Here is a 12,493-nt window from a genome sequence, read left to right on the forward strand (position 1 = left end):
GGGAAATCCCCATGGACACCTCGCCGCTTCTGGAAGGCGACGAGGTGCTGTCGGATTTTACCGACTAAAACCCTACGCTGGTCTACCTGACGTTCAACAGGGATGCCCTGGGACCTCTTTCGAATTACTGCCAAAATACTTCTGTGTCTTCTCCCATTCTGGGGGAGTCGTTCCTAGGTTAGTTCGGGCATTGGGGGGACCACTCCTCTCAACGCTATTCCCTGGGCCGTCGTCCAAATCTGAGGAGAATTCGTAATCTAATCTATACTCGTTTCATTTCCATTCCTCACCAGACGTCTTAGGATATTACTGTTTCGACCACTCGCGGAGAGACGCGATCGCGAGATAGCACGTCAATGGGAGTCGTAAATTCCCGTTACGATTAGATAATCGACGCCACGAAATGATCGATCCCCTATTTCGGTTAGGATAATAGAGGTGGTTCAATTGAGGTTACGCTGAATGAACAGGTATAACTTAATGTTTATTCCAACAACGTTGTAAAGAAGATAATTACACTGATGAGTATGTACAAGTAAGTGATTGATTTAAGTATAGAAACCCGGTGATGACACGTTGACTATTCTAACGATGAAGAATAAATAAGATAAAGTGACGATGCTGTGTCGGAGGAAAGCTAGTCGTGGGTGTGTCTAACGCAAGGGACCATCGGATTTGTTGATGACAATTTTGGTTAGGAAAGTGAGGGCAGTAGACATTGCTTCTGATTGGATAAAAGAAGATTGGTAGACTAGGAAGGGTCCTAGCCGCCCTCGATAGAAAGTTGCCAGTGGGAAGCATCGTACGTGAGAAAAACTAACTTTCCCGTGTCAAGCCCCAGTAGACAATACTCTTTAGAAGGCGATATAGAAAAAGGATATTTGTTCGGTCTGAAAGACCTTAGCTAGCAAATTCCTGAGATTTATGATGGGTCCTTAGGACTATTGGGGGTACGCAGTAAGGAAGAGCAGACATCTGGTTCCCATCTTGCCCGCGGTGTGGCCTGGTCTAGGTAGAGTGTCGCCCGACGTAACAATTACATTCGTTCCAAAGTTGAAAAAGATCAAGTAAACGTAGTCGAGACACGGAGAAATGATATTTATATGAGAAAGAAAGCATAAGCTACTAATATAAATAACAGATTTTATTAAAAATAAGGTATACAGTGTATATACTAAATATTACGAGCACGATATTAAAAGTTATCTTGTGTATTTCACATAAAACAAAACATATTATAGTATCTTACTATTACAATTAGTTTACTTACAATAAATGGATTGTACAGGTGTTGATTAAATAGGAAACGATGGTTGTTTAACTAAACGCAACAACGTGTTATAATTTAAACAACTAAATAGTTAATTCGCAATTCTCGTCATCACGGATCCAACGCTCTCCCTGACTTCTCGATTCAAACTCTCTGAATTCTCAACTAACGCTCTCCGACTTCTCCACTGATACTGACTGTTAATTCGTCTATGTCCCTTAGCATCTCTTTGTCTTTTGTCTTAACCCCACCACGCACGTGTTCCGCAACCGCTCGAGGCCAGGTCACGTTGGCCATTTCCACGAAACTATCCGATTGAAGGACCGACGACACATTGATAGGCCTGTCGGCACCTCGGTTTTCTCGCGACACTGTTTATGATTCACCCGATATCTCCTTTTGTCCACAATACTACAATACAATCTACAATTTCACTTTACTTCAATCATCCAATGTAATATAATCATAGATATCCGACGGTATCCATTTAAGAAGGAACATAACGTACAATCGCAATACGACTGTAATCGAATGCGGAAATGCCACGGTTAATAATATCTCCCGTTTCTTTTCCATTACAGTGTGGCTCCCTGGAGATCGGCGAGGAACGCCAGCGTCGGGTCGCTATGATGGAGTCCCTGTGCCAGGTGAACGGCACGAAGAGCAACGGAGGCAACGACAACAATGCGAACAATGGCAACAACAACCACAACTCAGACTGTCCGGATCCGCAGCAGAGGCTGGCTGTGCTCAGTTTCGAGCAAGTTAGACGATTGAATGATGTGATGAACGAGGTGGTGTGCATCCACGGTCGTGGTAACTTTCCTACTTTGGAAGTCAGATTGAGAGACCTGGTTACCGTGGTCCGTAGCAAATTAGAGTCTGACCCGAGCAACGGTGGTGCCGGTATGAGGGTACGCGACATCAGGTTGAACGGCGGCGCGGCTTCTCACGTTTTGGCCACCGAGTCGCAACCATACAACGACCTGGACTTGATATTCGCCGTGGAATTGTCGAGCGGGCGAAACTACGACAAGGTGAAGGCCGCGGTGCTTGGCTCGTTGTTCGATCTGCTGCCAGAAGGTGTCAGCCGTAAACGTATCACCACGTGCAGCTTGAAAGAGGCGTACGTGAGCAAAATGGTGAAAGTGAATAACGACGGAGACCGGTGGTCCCTGATTTCCCTTGGGAATTCACGAGGTCACAGGAACGTCGAACTGAAGTTCGTCGACTCGATGAGGCGGCAGTTCGAGTTCTCGGTCGACTCGTTCCAGATCGTGCTCGACTCGCTGCTCCTGTTCTACGAGTGCAGCAAGCTACCAATTGGCGAGAACTTCTACCCAACCGTGGTCGGTGAATCGGTGTACGGTGATTTCCAGGAGGCGTTATACCATCTTCACAAGAAACTGATCTCGACGAGGCATCCGGAAGAGATCCGCGGCGGCGGCCTGCTCAAATACTGCAATCTCCTGGTTAAGATGTACAAACCCTCTCAGCCTGACTATATAAAAACCCTTGAGCGATACATGTGCTCGAGATTCTTCATCGATTTCCCGGACATCAGCCAACAACGGGCCAAACTCGAGAACTACCTGTGGAATCACTTCGTCGGTCCCGAGGAGGAAGCCCTCAAGTACCAGTACCTGATGTTGCTTCACAGCGTGGTGGAAGAGTCCACCGTGTGCCTGATGGGTCATGAGAGACGACAGACCCTAGCTCTTATCGAGAACCTTGCGTATCAGGTGTTCTGCCAGGAGCAACAGCAACGGTTGACGAATCATCAGCAGGCACCTCCTGGACCGCCCACCACATACGTTTACGCAAACGGTTACTATTACGCTCCAGTGATACCCACCGCGTGCTACACGTGCACGTGCAACTCGTGGATGGCGTGCTCGTCGTGATGCGACATCGACGCCAACGCCATCGTCGCCACTAGCACCGCCATCAACACCGCTACGACCACCACCGGCACGATCACCGATGTCCGCGATAACTCCATGATCTTTATTGACCACGGAACCATCGACGAGCCTCTGCTTACCGACCAGGGGGGCAATCGTCCTCAACCAGGTTACGATCGACGTAATTCGGATCGTCGTGGTTCGTGCTTATCCAACAATCTCGAGAAAGACGCTTGTCGATCATTGATCGTTCACGACAGCGGGTCAAAGGAGCAAAATCGTTTGCTCCTCAGTTGACGCTTGGACACGCGTCGAACATCGAACACCGACCGAACCTGAGTGTGACGTAGACGAGAAAGATTCTCGTCGGAATAAAACGGAGGAAGATAAAACCCGCGGTGATCGATTCGCCAAATGGATCGTGGGAGGACGGTGTTTATCGTTCGAGAGGGTTGGTGACAGTGAACAAAAACAACAAAAACGAAAGAAACAGCTTCGCGGAAGACTGAAGAGATCCAGGAGAAGATCAAAAATTCTAACCTAACAGCAAGAACATTTGTAATACTGTGCGTTTACGTCCCGGTGTATCTTTCTGTTTCTCCTGGACACGTTTATTCAACTCCGGTGGACGATCAGTTGTCGCGGGAGGAAGGACCAAAACACAATGGTATTTGCTGTAAAAACGGTCGTAGGGGATCAACAGAGAGACTAAAGACTCCAAACGAAATAAAAAAAAAGAAAAAAAACGTTGAAATAAAGAAAGATAAAGAAACCAAGCGGAACGAATATATAGAAGAAGTAACAAAAAATGAATGTGTTGTGCCTAACGAATTCGAACGGATGGTGGAGAGAAACGGAAACCGCAATTGCGCACGCGCGGTGAAAACATGCGATGAATATACCCGGTAAACTATTATACTATTGTCGGTGCGCGCGTCGATGAAACGAGACGGACGCATATATGAATCGCAACAGTGGCGCGAGAGAGACAGAGACTGTGTGCGCGTTGAGAAAAGAACACACACGCTTTTCAGAGTCCTCGGGAGGACGGTAGCGCCGCCATGCGATGGCGTCAGTTCACTAAGTGATTCTGTATGGAACCGGAAGGAGGGAAGTCAATTTCGAAGGCGGAGGAACGACGACGAAACGGAATCGGGAGCTGTACTGAGAACAATACCGAGGAGTTCGAAAGAAAGGAAAGAGAAGAAGAAAAAACGCCGACGACGAGGGAGAACAAACGAAGGGACAGAGGGCGCCTGGGATCGGATCGGAGAACGAAAGGAACGGCTGATAGATAGCGCGTACGAAGGCGTCCGTCAGCGTTCCACGGTCGCTCCTCTTTCTTTCCTCTTTTCCCAAAACGAAGAAAAAAAAAACAAAAAAAAAATGCAAAAAAAGTATATTATAACGAATGAACATATGATGTTTCGAGAAACGTGTAACTAAAGGAAAGGTAGTGGTAACACACACAGATTTCACAAAAAGTAAGCAAAAAGTAAACTCAAACAGATTAAAAATACAAAGAAACATTAACGGGCGTGGCGTTTGCAAAAAAAAAGAATAATTATAAATATATAAATATATATATACTATATTTAAATATATAAATACATGTATAAAATCTATGTATAAATATTAATGTGTGGCTGTGAACACATTTCATTTAGATACTACTGTAACGTGATATATAAGATTGAGAAAAAAAAATCGAGGATGAGCGGCGCGATCGGTGCGACAACGAGAGAGTTTGTACGCGGAGAGTGTGTGTGAGAGAGAGAGAGAAAGAGAGAAGAGAGTAAAGGAAGGAGAAGGTGAACGAGGGGTGAGAGGCGTCTCTACTTGTTTTCTTTTCTTCTTTTTTTAGTTTCGCGTCAACCAGCGCTGTCACATCGCCTAGACAAAACTGACAAACAAGAACAGAACCTAAGCAAATAAACAAAAAGAAAACATGGACACTCAAAGAAACAGAGACACCCTCATGTAACGTACATACACGCGAATACTTGGTAAACTGAGACGAATGTTGATCCAGGTAAAAAGAAGCAAACTATCGTTTACCAAAAGACACGCGCATAAAAACATGAGATGCTAAAACGACCATCTAGACACTCTTTCCAGTTTTAGTATTATACCAGGGAAAAAGCACCGTGACTAATCTTGGGATTCATGGAAGGACGTGTCGAAGGAGATTCGAGGTGACTAGAAGACAGAAGCCCTTCATCTTAGCCTGTATACGCGAAACTATACACATAACCACGTACAACGAGTATATGTATGAAGACTATAGGGAAAGAGATAAGTCACATTTTATTGTCGTTCGTATGGGAGCAATTTAAAAATATTTTATCAATCAGCCACATATCGAAATTGTCATCGGAATGCTTGTCAAAATGTTTCTCATATATTAGATATTAGATATCAAAGTACACCCTTTTAGCTACTTTTAGCAACCCCAAAATGAAGAAATTAATATAATCGTATTCCTCGTATCTTCCCCTATAATCTTCTTCGTATCTAATCGCATACATTCGTAGATATATAAAAACACATACACACACACACACACACACACACACACGTACGTGCGATCGAGCAATCCTTGCGGCGACCCTAGTCTCTGCCGGAGGCGACGGCGAACAGCTTGCATAACTTTCTTTCTTCTCGATACCGATAATTATTTAATACCTTATCCGACTGAACAGCAGCAGCGCCGCTCGCAAAGCAAAATACACGCGCGTTCGCGTGCCTATGTTTCTCCGGCCGTGATAAAACTGATTTGCATAATAAAACGTAGACTCTCGGCGCGGCGAACTTGCAAACTGTATCGTCCCGCGAATCGCTGTCGGTGCGTATACAAACGGGCACGCGTGTGTGTGTATCCGCGTGTGTATAATCTGTTCTATACACGCACAGAGAATATACACCACCAAGCCACGAATCTCCGAGCGTTTTTCGCGTGTCTCAGCAAATCTTTATCTCTCTAACGCGTTGTTCTCTTTCTCTGTTCCTACCTGCAGCAAGCAGACACGTAACGCGTAGAATATACAGATAAAACACTCACATACACACACGCACACGCACACGCAGGCACGCACGAAGTACAGAGACAGGTGCGTGTAAGCACGGAGAGTAAAGAAGAGAGAGGACGTATATGCTCGCCACTTGGCGTCTCTCTTTTATGTGCGTGTCCGTATCGACTGGTGACCCCGTTAGTCAGCATAGTCAGTCACTTTGCTCGCTCGCTCGCTCACCGGTTAGAACTTAGCCAGGCCTCGTTCGTTCGCTCGCTCACTCTTCCTTTCAGTTTGCAAGCGAAAGTAAAGGCCTAATAAAAAGCCCGCAAACTGGTTTTTCTGGTATATCGCGTGTTAATGCTAAGGAGAGCCAGGCAGGCCGACTAGCAGCGACGTTCTGCACCCGGTGCGCGCCTCTAGCCGCCTGTTCCCTCTGTTTCCATCGCGACCATTTGTTTCCAACCACCTATCGACGATCCTTATCCCTCTATTTCCTTCGTTACGGCTAATTTCCCATAACCTATCGACGATCCTCGTCTCCCTGTTTCCTTCGCTATCACTAGTTTTCGATCATCAATCGACGTGACGTTGCTCCTCCTAATAATCATTTCATTGTTGTTCTTACTACTATCCTCGTCTCTGTGATCTACGGTAGCAATAGCCGGCCGTTACATCGAAGCTTTCGTTCCTTCTTCGTAGCTTCCATCGTCGAATACACTGCGGATGTTCCAGTGGAAAATGGAGAAGATTCGCGAACGTTAATTACATTCTCGATTTGCAACGAAGGGTTTAAGATATTTGTTGTCGTGTTGTCGAAGATGTTATTAGTTTCGATGGTTTTGCATGATTGCGTGGTTGTTCGTAATCGGTAGATGACGGACGTTTGTGCAAATTTAGGTTTTATTTAATTCGTTAAGGAAATGAAATCTAAGTAGAGATTTCTGTCGCACATTAATTATCATAAATTGTATGTTTCGAATATTCTTATTCATTATATATATGTAGAGTACATATTCTGCACATTTGAATTTTCCAATAAACAGCATAAACATCCCAAGTCTATTAATTAGAATTGACAGTTTTGTGTTTCTTTTTAGGATTACATGGTAATTTTGTTAAATGTGAAATATTAGAATGACTTGAGTCGGGACTCTACCGATTTTGGATCGATATTTATATAGTGTATCGTATGAAGCGTAGAAGGAAAAGACATTTTTTTTCTACCACAACAAGTTTGAAATTTTAGATCGATATGTATCCAGAATGTGTCCAGATAGATCTTAAGAAGCCTCGAATTTGGAACACGAGATAAATCGTAACTTGCGGAAGTTTGACTTGCGAGTTCAATGGCTGATATAATTAGAGTGCTCCTGTTCGAAGTTTTTCACAACTTTCTTCAAGGAGGATAATTCGATTTCCAACTTGTTCCTACGAAGAGGATTGATTCTTTATTTCTCGTCTACTTTCTCATTCGAACATCAGACGCGAATCTATCAACAATCCATTAAAACATTTCGTAATATCGTCCACTCCGTATATGTCAGTCCGTCTCGTTTAATTCCTAAGAACTTTAAGATCGCGTTGATCATCGATCGTGTCGATCTATTGATCTGTCGATCCAAATATTGACCGTTCTTTTTAACGTAGGTGACAGGATTACAATATATATATATGTTCGTTCGCGCCAAAAAAAAAAAAACTTAATAAAACGTGTACATACATGTAACCATAAATTGGGAAAAAAATTAAAAAAAAAAATTTATCTCCTTTTATCACATTCGTATTTTTACTAATTATATATATATATATTGTTATAAAGTGTATCATTGTGTGAAGTTTTTTAAACAATTTTTTATTAGTATAAAAAAAGCTCATCATTTGGCTATGATTCACAGATGTTTATTTTTTTAAAAATTCCCTATATTTTTCTTCTTTTTCGAGATTATTGCTTCATATAAAGAAAAAGTTCGATTTTTAAAATGGAAACGGCTACGGTTTATTTGTCTTTGATGAAGCAAGAGTTTTAAGAATACAAACGCTGAAAATACATTCGATATTTTATAGCCACGTTTCTTTTAGAGATACCGGAGGATTCATTTGTACGTTCGTTCTTGAAAAAGTCGATCGATTCCGCGGCGATTAATCATGACGTAAAGCATAATAGCCAGATAGATCTTTCGTCGAGAAATTCTTCTCCTAGACGAGAGATATTCGATAAAAAGCGATCGATCTTTCTCTCGTCAATTAACATTTTCATCGAAGCGATATTTGTTGTCCGATTAGGAAATTTTGATCAATTGATAGAACAAGAATTGCACGATTTTTCTGTATCGTGATACTCGACAGACTCGTGAATAGAAAATTTTGTAGTTGAGAAATCAGTCAGGTAAATTAATTAAACTTGAGATACTCGTGATTCTTTGCGATTCTTGCATAAATGAAAAATCTCGAAAACGTGTCAGATTAAAAAGTGGAGTGGACGATTTAGGCAAATTCTAGCTAACTAAAATGAATCCGTATTATTACTTTTATTCTGTATTTCGAACGATCGTTTCTTCTTTCGTTTCGTCCTTCAAGGTGAGTTTCTTCCGATTCGAATCGAGTAGCCAGAGCAAAAGTCTAGAGCTCATTGCGAAAGAAGAATATCACAGAAATATAAATCGTAATATTCCGAGAAAATACTCTGCGAACCTCGTTCTAGATGATGTGTGTTAGATCTAAGTTTAAAAAAAAAAAAATAAGAAAAGACAAAAATAAATAGAATAGACTAAGGGCGAGAAACTACGAGTAACTTCTTCGGTGAATTACAATTAAAAAGAAGTCTGAAGAAACCTTACTGACAAATCTTTTTGCGATATTCTGAGAAATCTGTTCGAAGCTTTGGATTTGTTTCGTAATAAAGATACAAAATTGAATAAATCGAGACGATATTTCGAAAGGGTAAACGTGCGTCATCTCGATTAGTCGCTAAAAAGGAAGAGACGTGCGAGTTAAATTATTAAATAGAAAAGCAACGCCAGAATTGGAAGTAGCTTTTAATCGACAAATCAAAAAAAAAAAAGAGAAGAAGAAATAAACGATAAATAAATAATTGTTCATCTGCGTTCTAGAACTTCTTGCAAGCGAATTGTAATTAGTCATTGTAATTTTGTATCGTGATCTGTAATTTCGAACGAGCGTGCACCGTGATAGATGATCTTTCGTTATAGGGGAAGAATCGTAATATGTAAATGTCATCGAGTTGCGTGCGAGGGGATAATAACGAAAGGATGGAACAAGGGAAAACATGGAGAAGAAAAAAGGAAAACGAAAAACGTGGTCATCTTCCGAGAATCTTGTACCCTGCCTTGGATTTTTCTTTTTTTTTCTTCGTTCCCTTTTCGTTTCTTCCACTCCTTTCTCCATCGATCGCGATATTTTTTCTATCGAACGTGAATAATAACCATAATCACCTGCCAACGCCACGTGGACAAATTTTGTACGATTTTGCGCGACTCTGTATTCCGATATGATTATACAATACACATACGCATATTACATATACATACTTATATATTATATATATATGATATACAATGATTTTTTTATATTTGAAAGAGAAGAGAAAATAAAATGCATTTGCCTGACACACCACGTTATATGGTTATTATTCAAGGGTTGAAAAACGAGACACGAGCCTCCTCCTCTGTGTCGCGGTTTGTCAGAGTGTTGACAAACTCGACGAGATTATACGTTAATTGACTGATCAGCTTAATTGCCGATAATTGGATGAAAAAGAAAAGAAAGAATGGGGATATTTGACGAAATAAAAGATTGAAATGTCAGAAGAAAGGATGAGAAGCAGGTGCTGGTACGGAAGCACAAGTGTTCGAGTTTGTACAGACACCAAGGTTGACTTGTAAAAGATAAACCAAGCATGTTTCGTTGATATTCGATAAAAAATTCTCCACTTCTTCTCTTTTTTCCTTTTTTTCTCTTTTTTTTTCATTGCTCGATAGACACGATGATTATTTTGTATCTTAAATTTATGCGTTCCGCCTGCTTGTTCGATTCTCTAGTGTTAAACGTGTTATATTTGGTGTCAAACGTGTTTGTGCGATTAAGCAATATGGTTTCTCCGTAGTCAAATAGTAGCGTGATTCGTTTCAAGGAAAGAGTTGCTCGCATACTGAATAAAGAGAATCGAAATTTGAAGATTATAGAAAAGAGAAATTGTAAAGCTTCGGAAAAGTGGAAAAGACAATGACAGCGCTGGAAGGGTAAAGAAGAGAACGATTTAATTAGTACGAACCGAGTTTCTTATATTCACCTCCTAGTTCTTTGATTTACTAAAGACCGTCTCACGACCCCTCGAGTTTCTGTCGTAAAAGAAGAAAAAAAGGAAAACCATCTTTCGCCGTCGATTCATCATCGTCCTCGAATAATCTCGAATCGTGGACGAAATAAAACAACACTATACACAGATACACGCGTGTACACTACTATTACTCGGTTTGTTGGGTTTTTAAAGCGAGTGAGACAGCGTTGATCGTCTTTTCTCATTGATAACATGTAAAAAAGAAAAACACGGCGATTAAATTAATCAAAGGACGAAGATCGAGTTTTGAAGCTTTTTCAGATTTTCTAGAGAGAGAGAGAGAGAGAGAGAGAGAGAGAGAGAGAGAGAGAGAGAGTGAAAGGAAAAAGATAAGGCTGAATCGAGAAACCAAGCCGAAAACACGATAGAAATGCAGCGTCGAAACGGAATTGGGTGAGAGTTCATCGAAAAATCATTCGCGCGTTCCGGTTTCGAATATTCAGACGCTCGAGTCGAGGATATTCGACGATTTCTCACCCCTTGAATGAAGCATCGAGGTGTAAAGATATTTATAAAAATGAGATCACACCGAATTTCGTTTAACGCAAAATAACTTCGTCTTGGATAAAATGGAAAGTAGAATAATTTTAGGTAATTAAGCGTAAAATTTAAGCGTAAAAGAAATATTCGGAATGCGTCGATTAAAAATCGAGGATAAATGTGCGAGAAGGGGTAGATCTTACGTCTGTGTGAACAGAAACGCGTCGATATTATTACAGTTTTTATGGGATGAAAATGGCGTATCTGTGCGAGGAGTGACATCAAAGATTGATCAATCGTCGTTCTTTCTTTCCTTCTCGTCTTTCCTTTGTCTTTCTTTTTTTTTTTTTTTTAAACAGACGCAAGATAAGGGGGTATGAATATCGATTTGCTTGTACGAGTATTCAAGTGGAAGGTTTAATAATAAAGACTATGATTTACACCTGTACACGATTTTCTTATTGCGTACAAATTATCACACTGTACTAATCGTAACGATTTCTTAACATCTGTTGTTTGTAATCATTTATTAAAAAAGAGAATAATTGTGTGTTCATCCCGAAAAGAAAAATTATCATTTTTAAGATCGTTCTGCGTAACTGTTATCTTTCCAAAAAAAAAAGAAAAGAGAAAAACGGGATATTCTTCCCGTGATAATCACCTTTTTCACGATAGTCGTCGTCGTATCGTAATCATTGATAATTATTCGAAATTTCGAAACACACAGATAGATTCATCGAAGATCGACGATTTTTCGACTAATTCTTCGTTTTCCTCGCATAGATGCAAAATTCATTAGTTCCTGATGAAACAGTGAAACGCAATCACAACTTTCGTCCAGCGTACGTCCACGAAATCGTAGTCGAACGAAAACGTAATGTAAGTAAGGAGAAGAATCTTAAGTATACGCGTCGAATCTCACCCAACTCTGAATTTGTAAATGAACGATCGTAACGATCCGCGATGAAACACGAGCAAGCCTTAATCGTGTAGATATTATAATCGCATTACCACGATATTATTACGGTAATTCATTAAACCGAGAGGGAGAGAGAGAGAGAGAGAGAGAGAGGCACATTGGATAAAGCATAAAGCGTATAGCATAATTTTCGCGACTGGATGATGAAAGAATCTTCGCTTCGAGATCATTTTTTATCACTATTACATAGCTTTTATTGGCATTCGATTTGTATTTTAAGCATAATCAGCTCTTATTTTTAAATTCTTACAGATTCTTTGTCATTTTAAATTTATCGTTCGATAAAATTATATAATAAACATTTATTTAGAAATCACATCGACTCTCGAAGGCTATCGTGAATGGAATTTCGTTCAACGCGAATTTTTTCTTTTAATATCAGCGTTCCGTGATGATACCATTACAGTGTTATATGCAATTGCGAATTATAATATTTTAGCCCTCGTTCAATATCGAACAGTCATAGAACAATTAATCTCCGGGGCTTAA

At 40.8% G+C, this 12,493-nt stretch overlaps 1 protein-coding gene across 3 annotated transcripts in view; it reads left to right on the plus strand.

Annotated features, from left to right (window-relative positions):
* Positions 1-12,066, plus strand: part of LOC138181993 (terminal nucleotidyltransferase 5C) — a 160,333-nt gene extending 148,267 nt beyond the window's left edge. For all 3 annotated transcript variants that reach the window (XM_069117430.1, XM_069117433.1, XM_069117432.1), the window contains exon 2: positions 1,852-12,066. In XM_069117430.1, coding sequence (XP_068973531.1) covers positions 1,852-3,174 — 1,323 coding nt within the window. In that variant the 3' untranslated portion in view covers positions 3,175-12,066. The remainder of the gene's footprint in view (positions 1-1,851) is intronic.
* Positions 12,067-12,493: the final 427 nt, after the last annotated feature.

Source organism: Bombus flavifrons, chromosome 7 (assembly GCF_040668555.2).
Source record: "Bombus flavifrons isolate JBK064 chromosome 7, iyBomFlav1_principal, whole genome shotgun sequence".
Lineage (NCBI taxonomy): Eukaryota > Metazoa > Arthropoda > Insecta > Hymenoptera > Apidae > Bombus > Bombus flavifrons.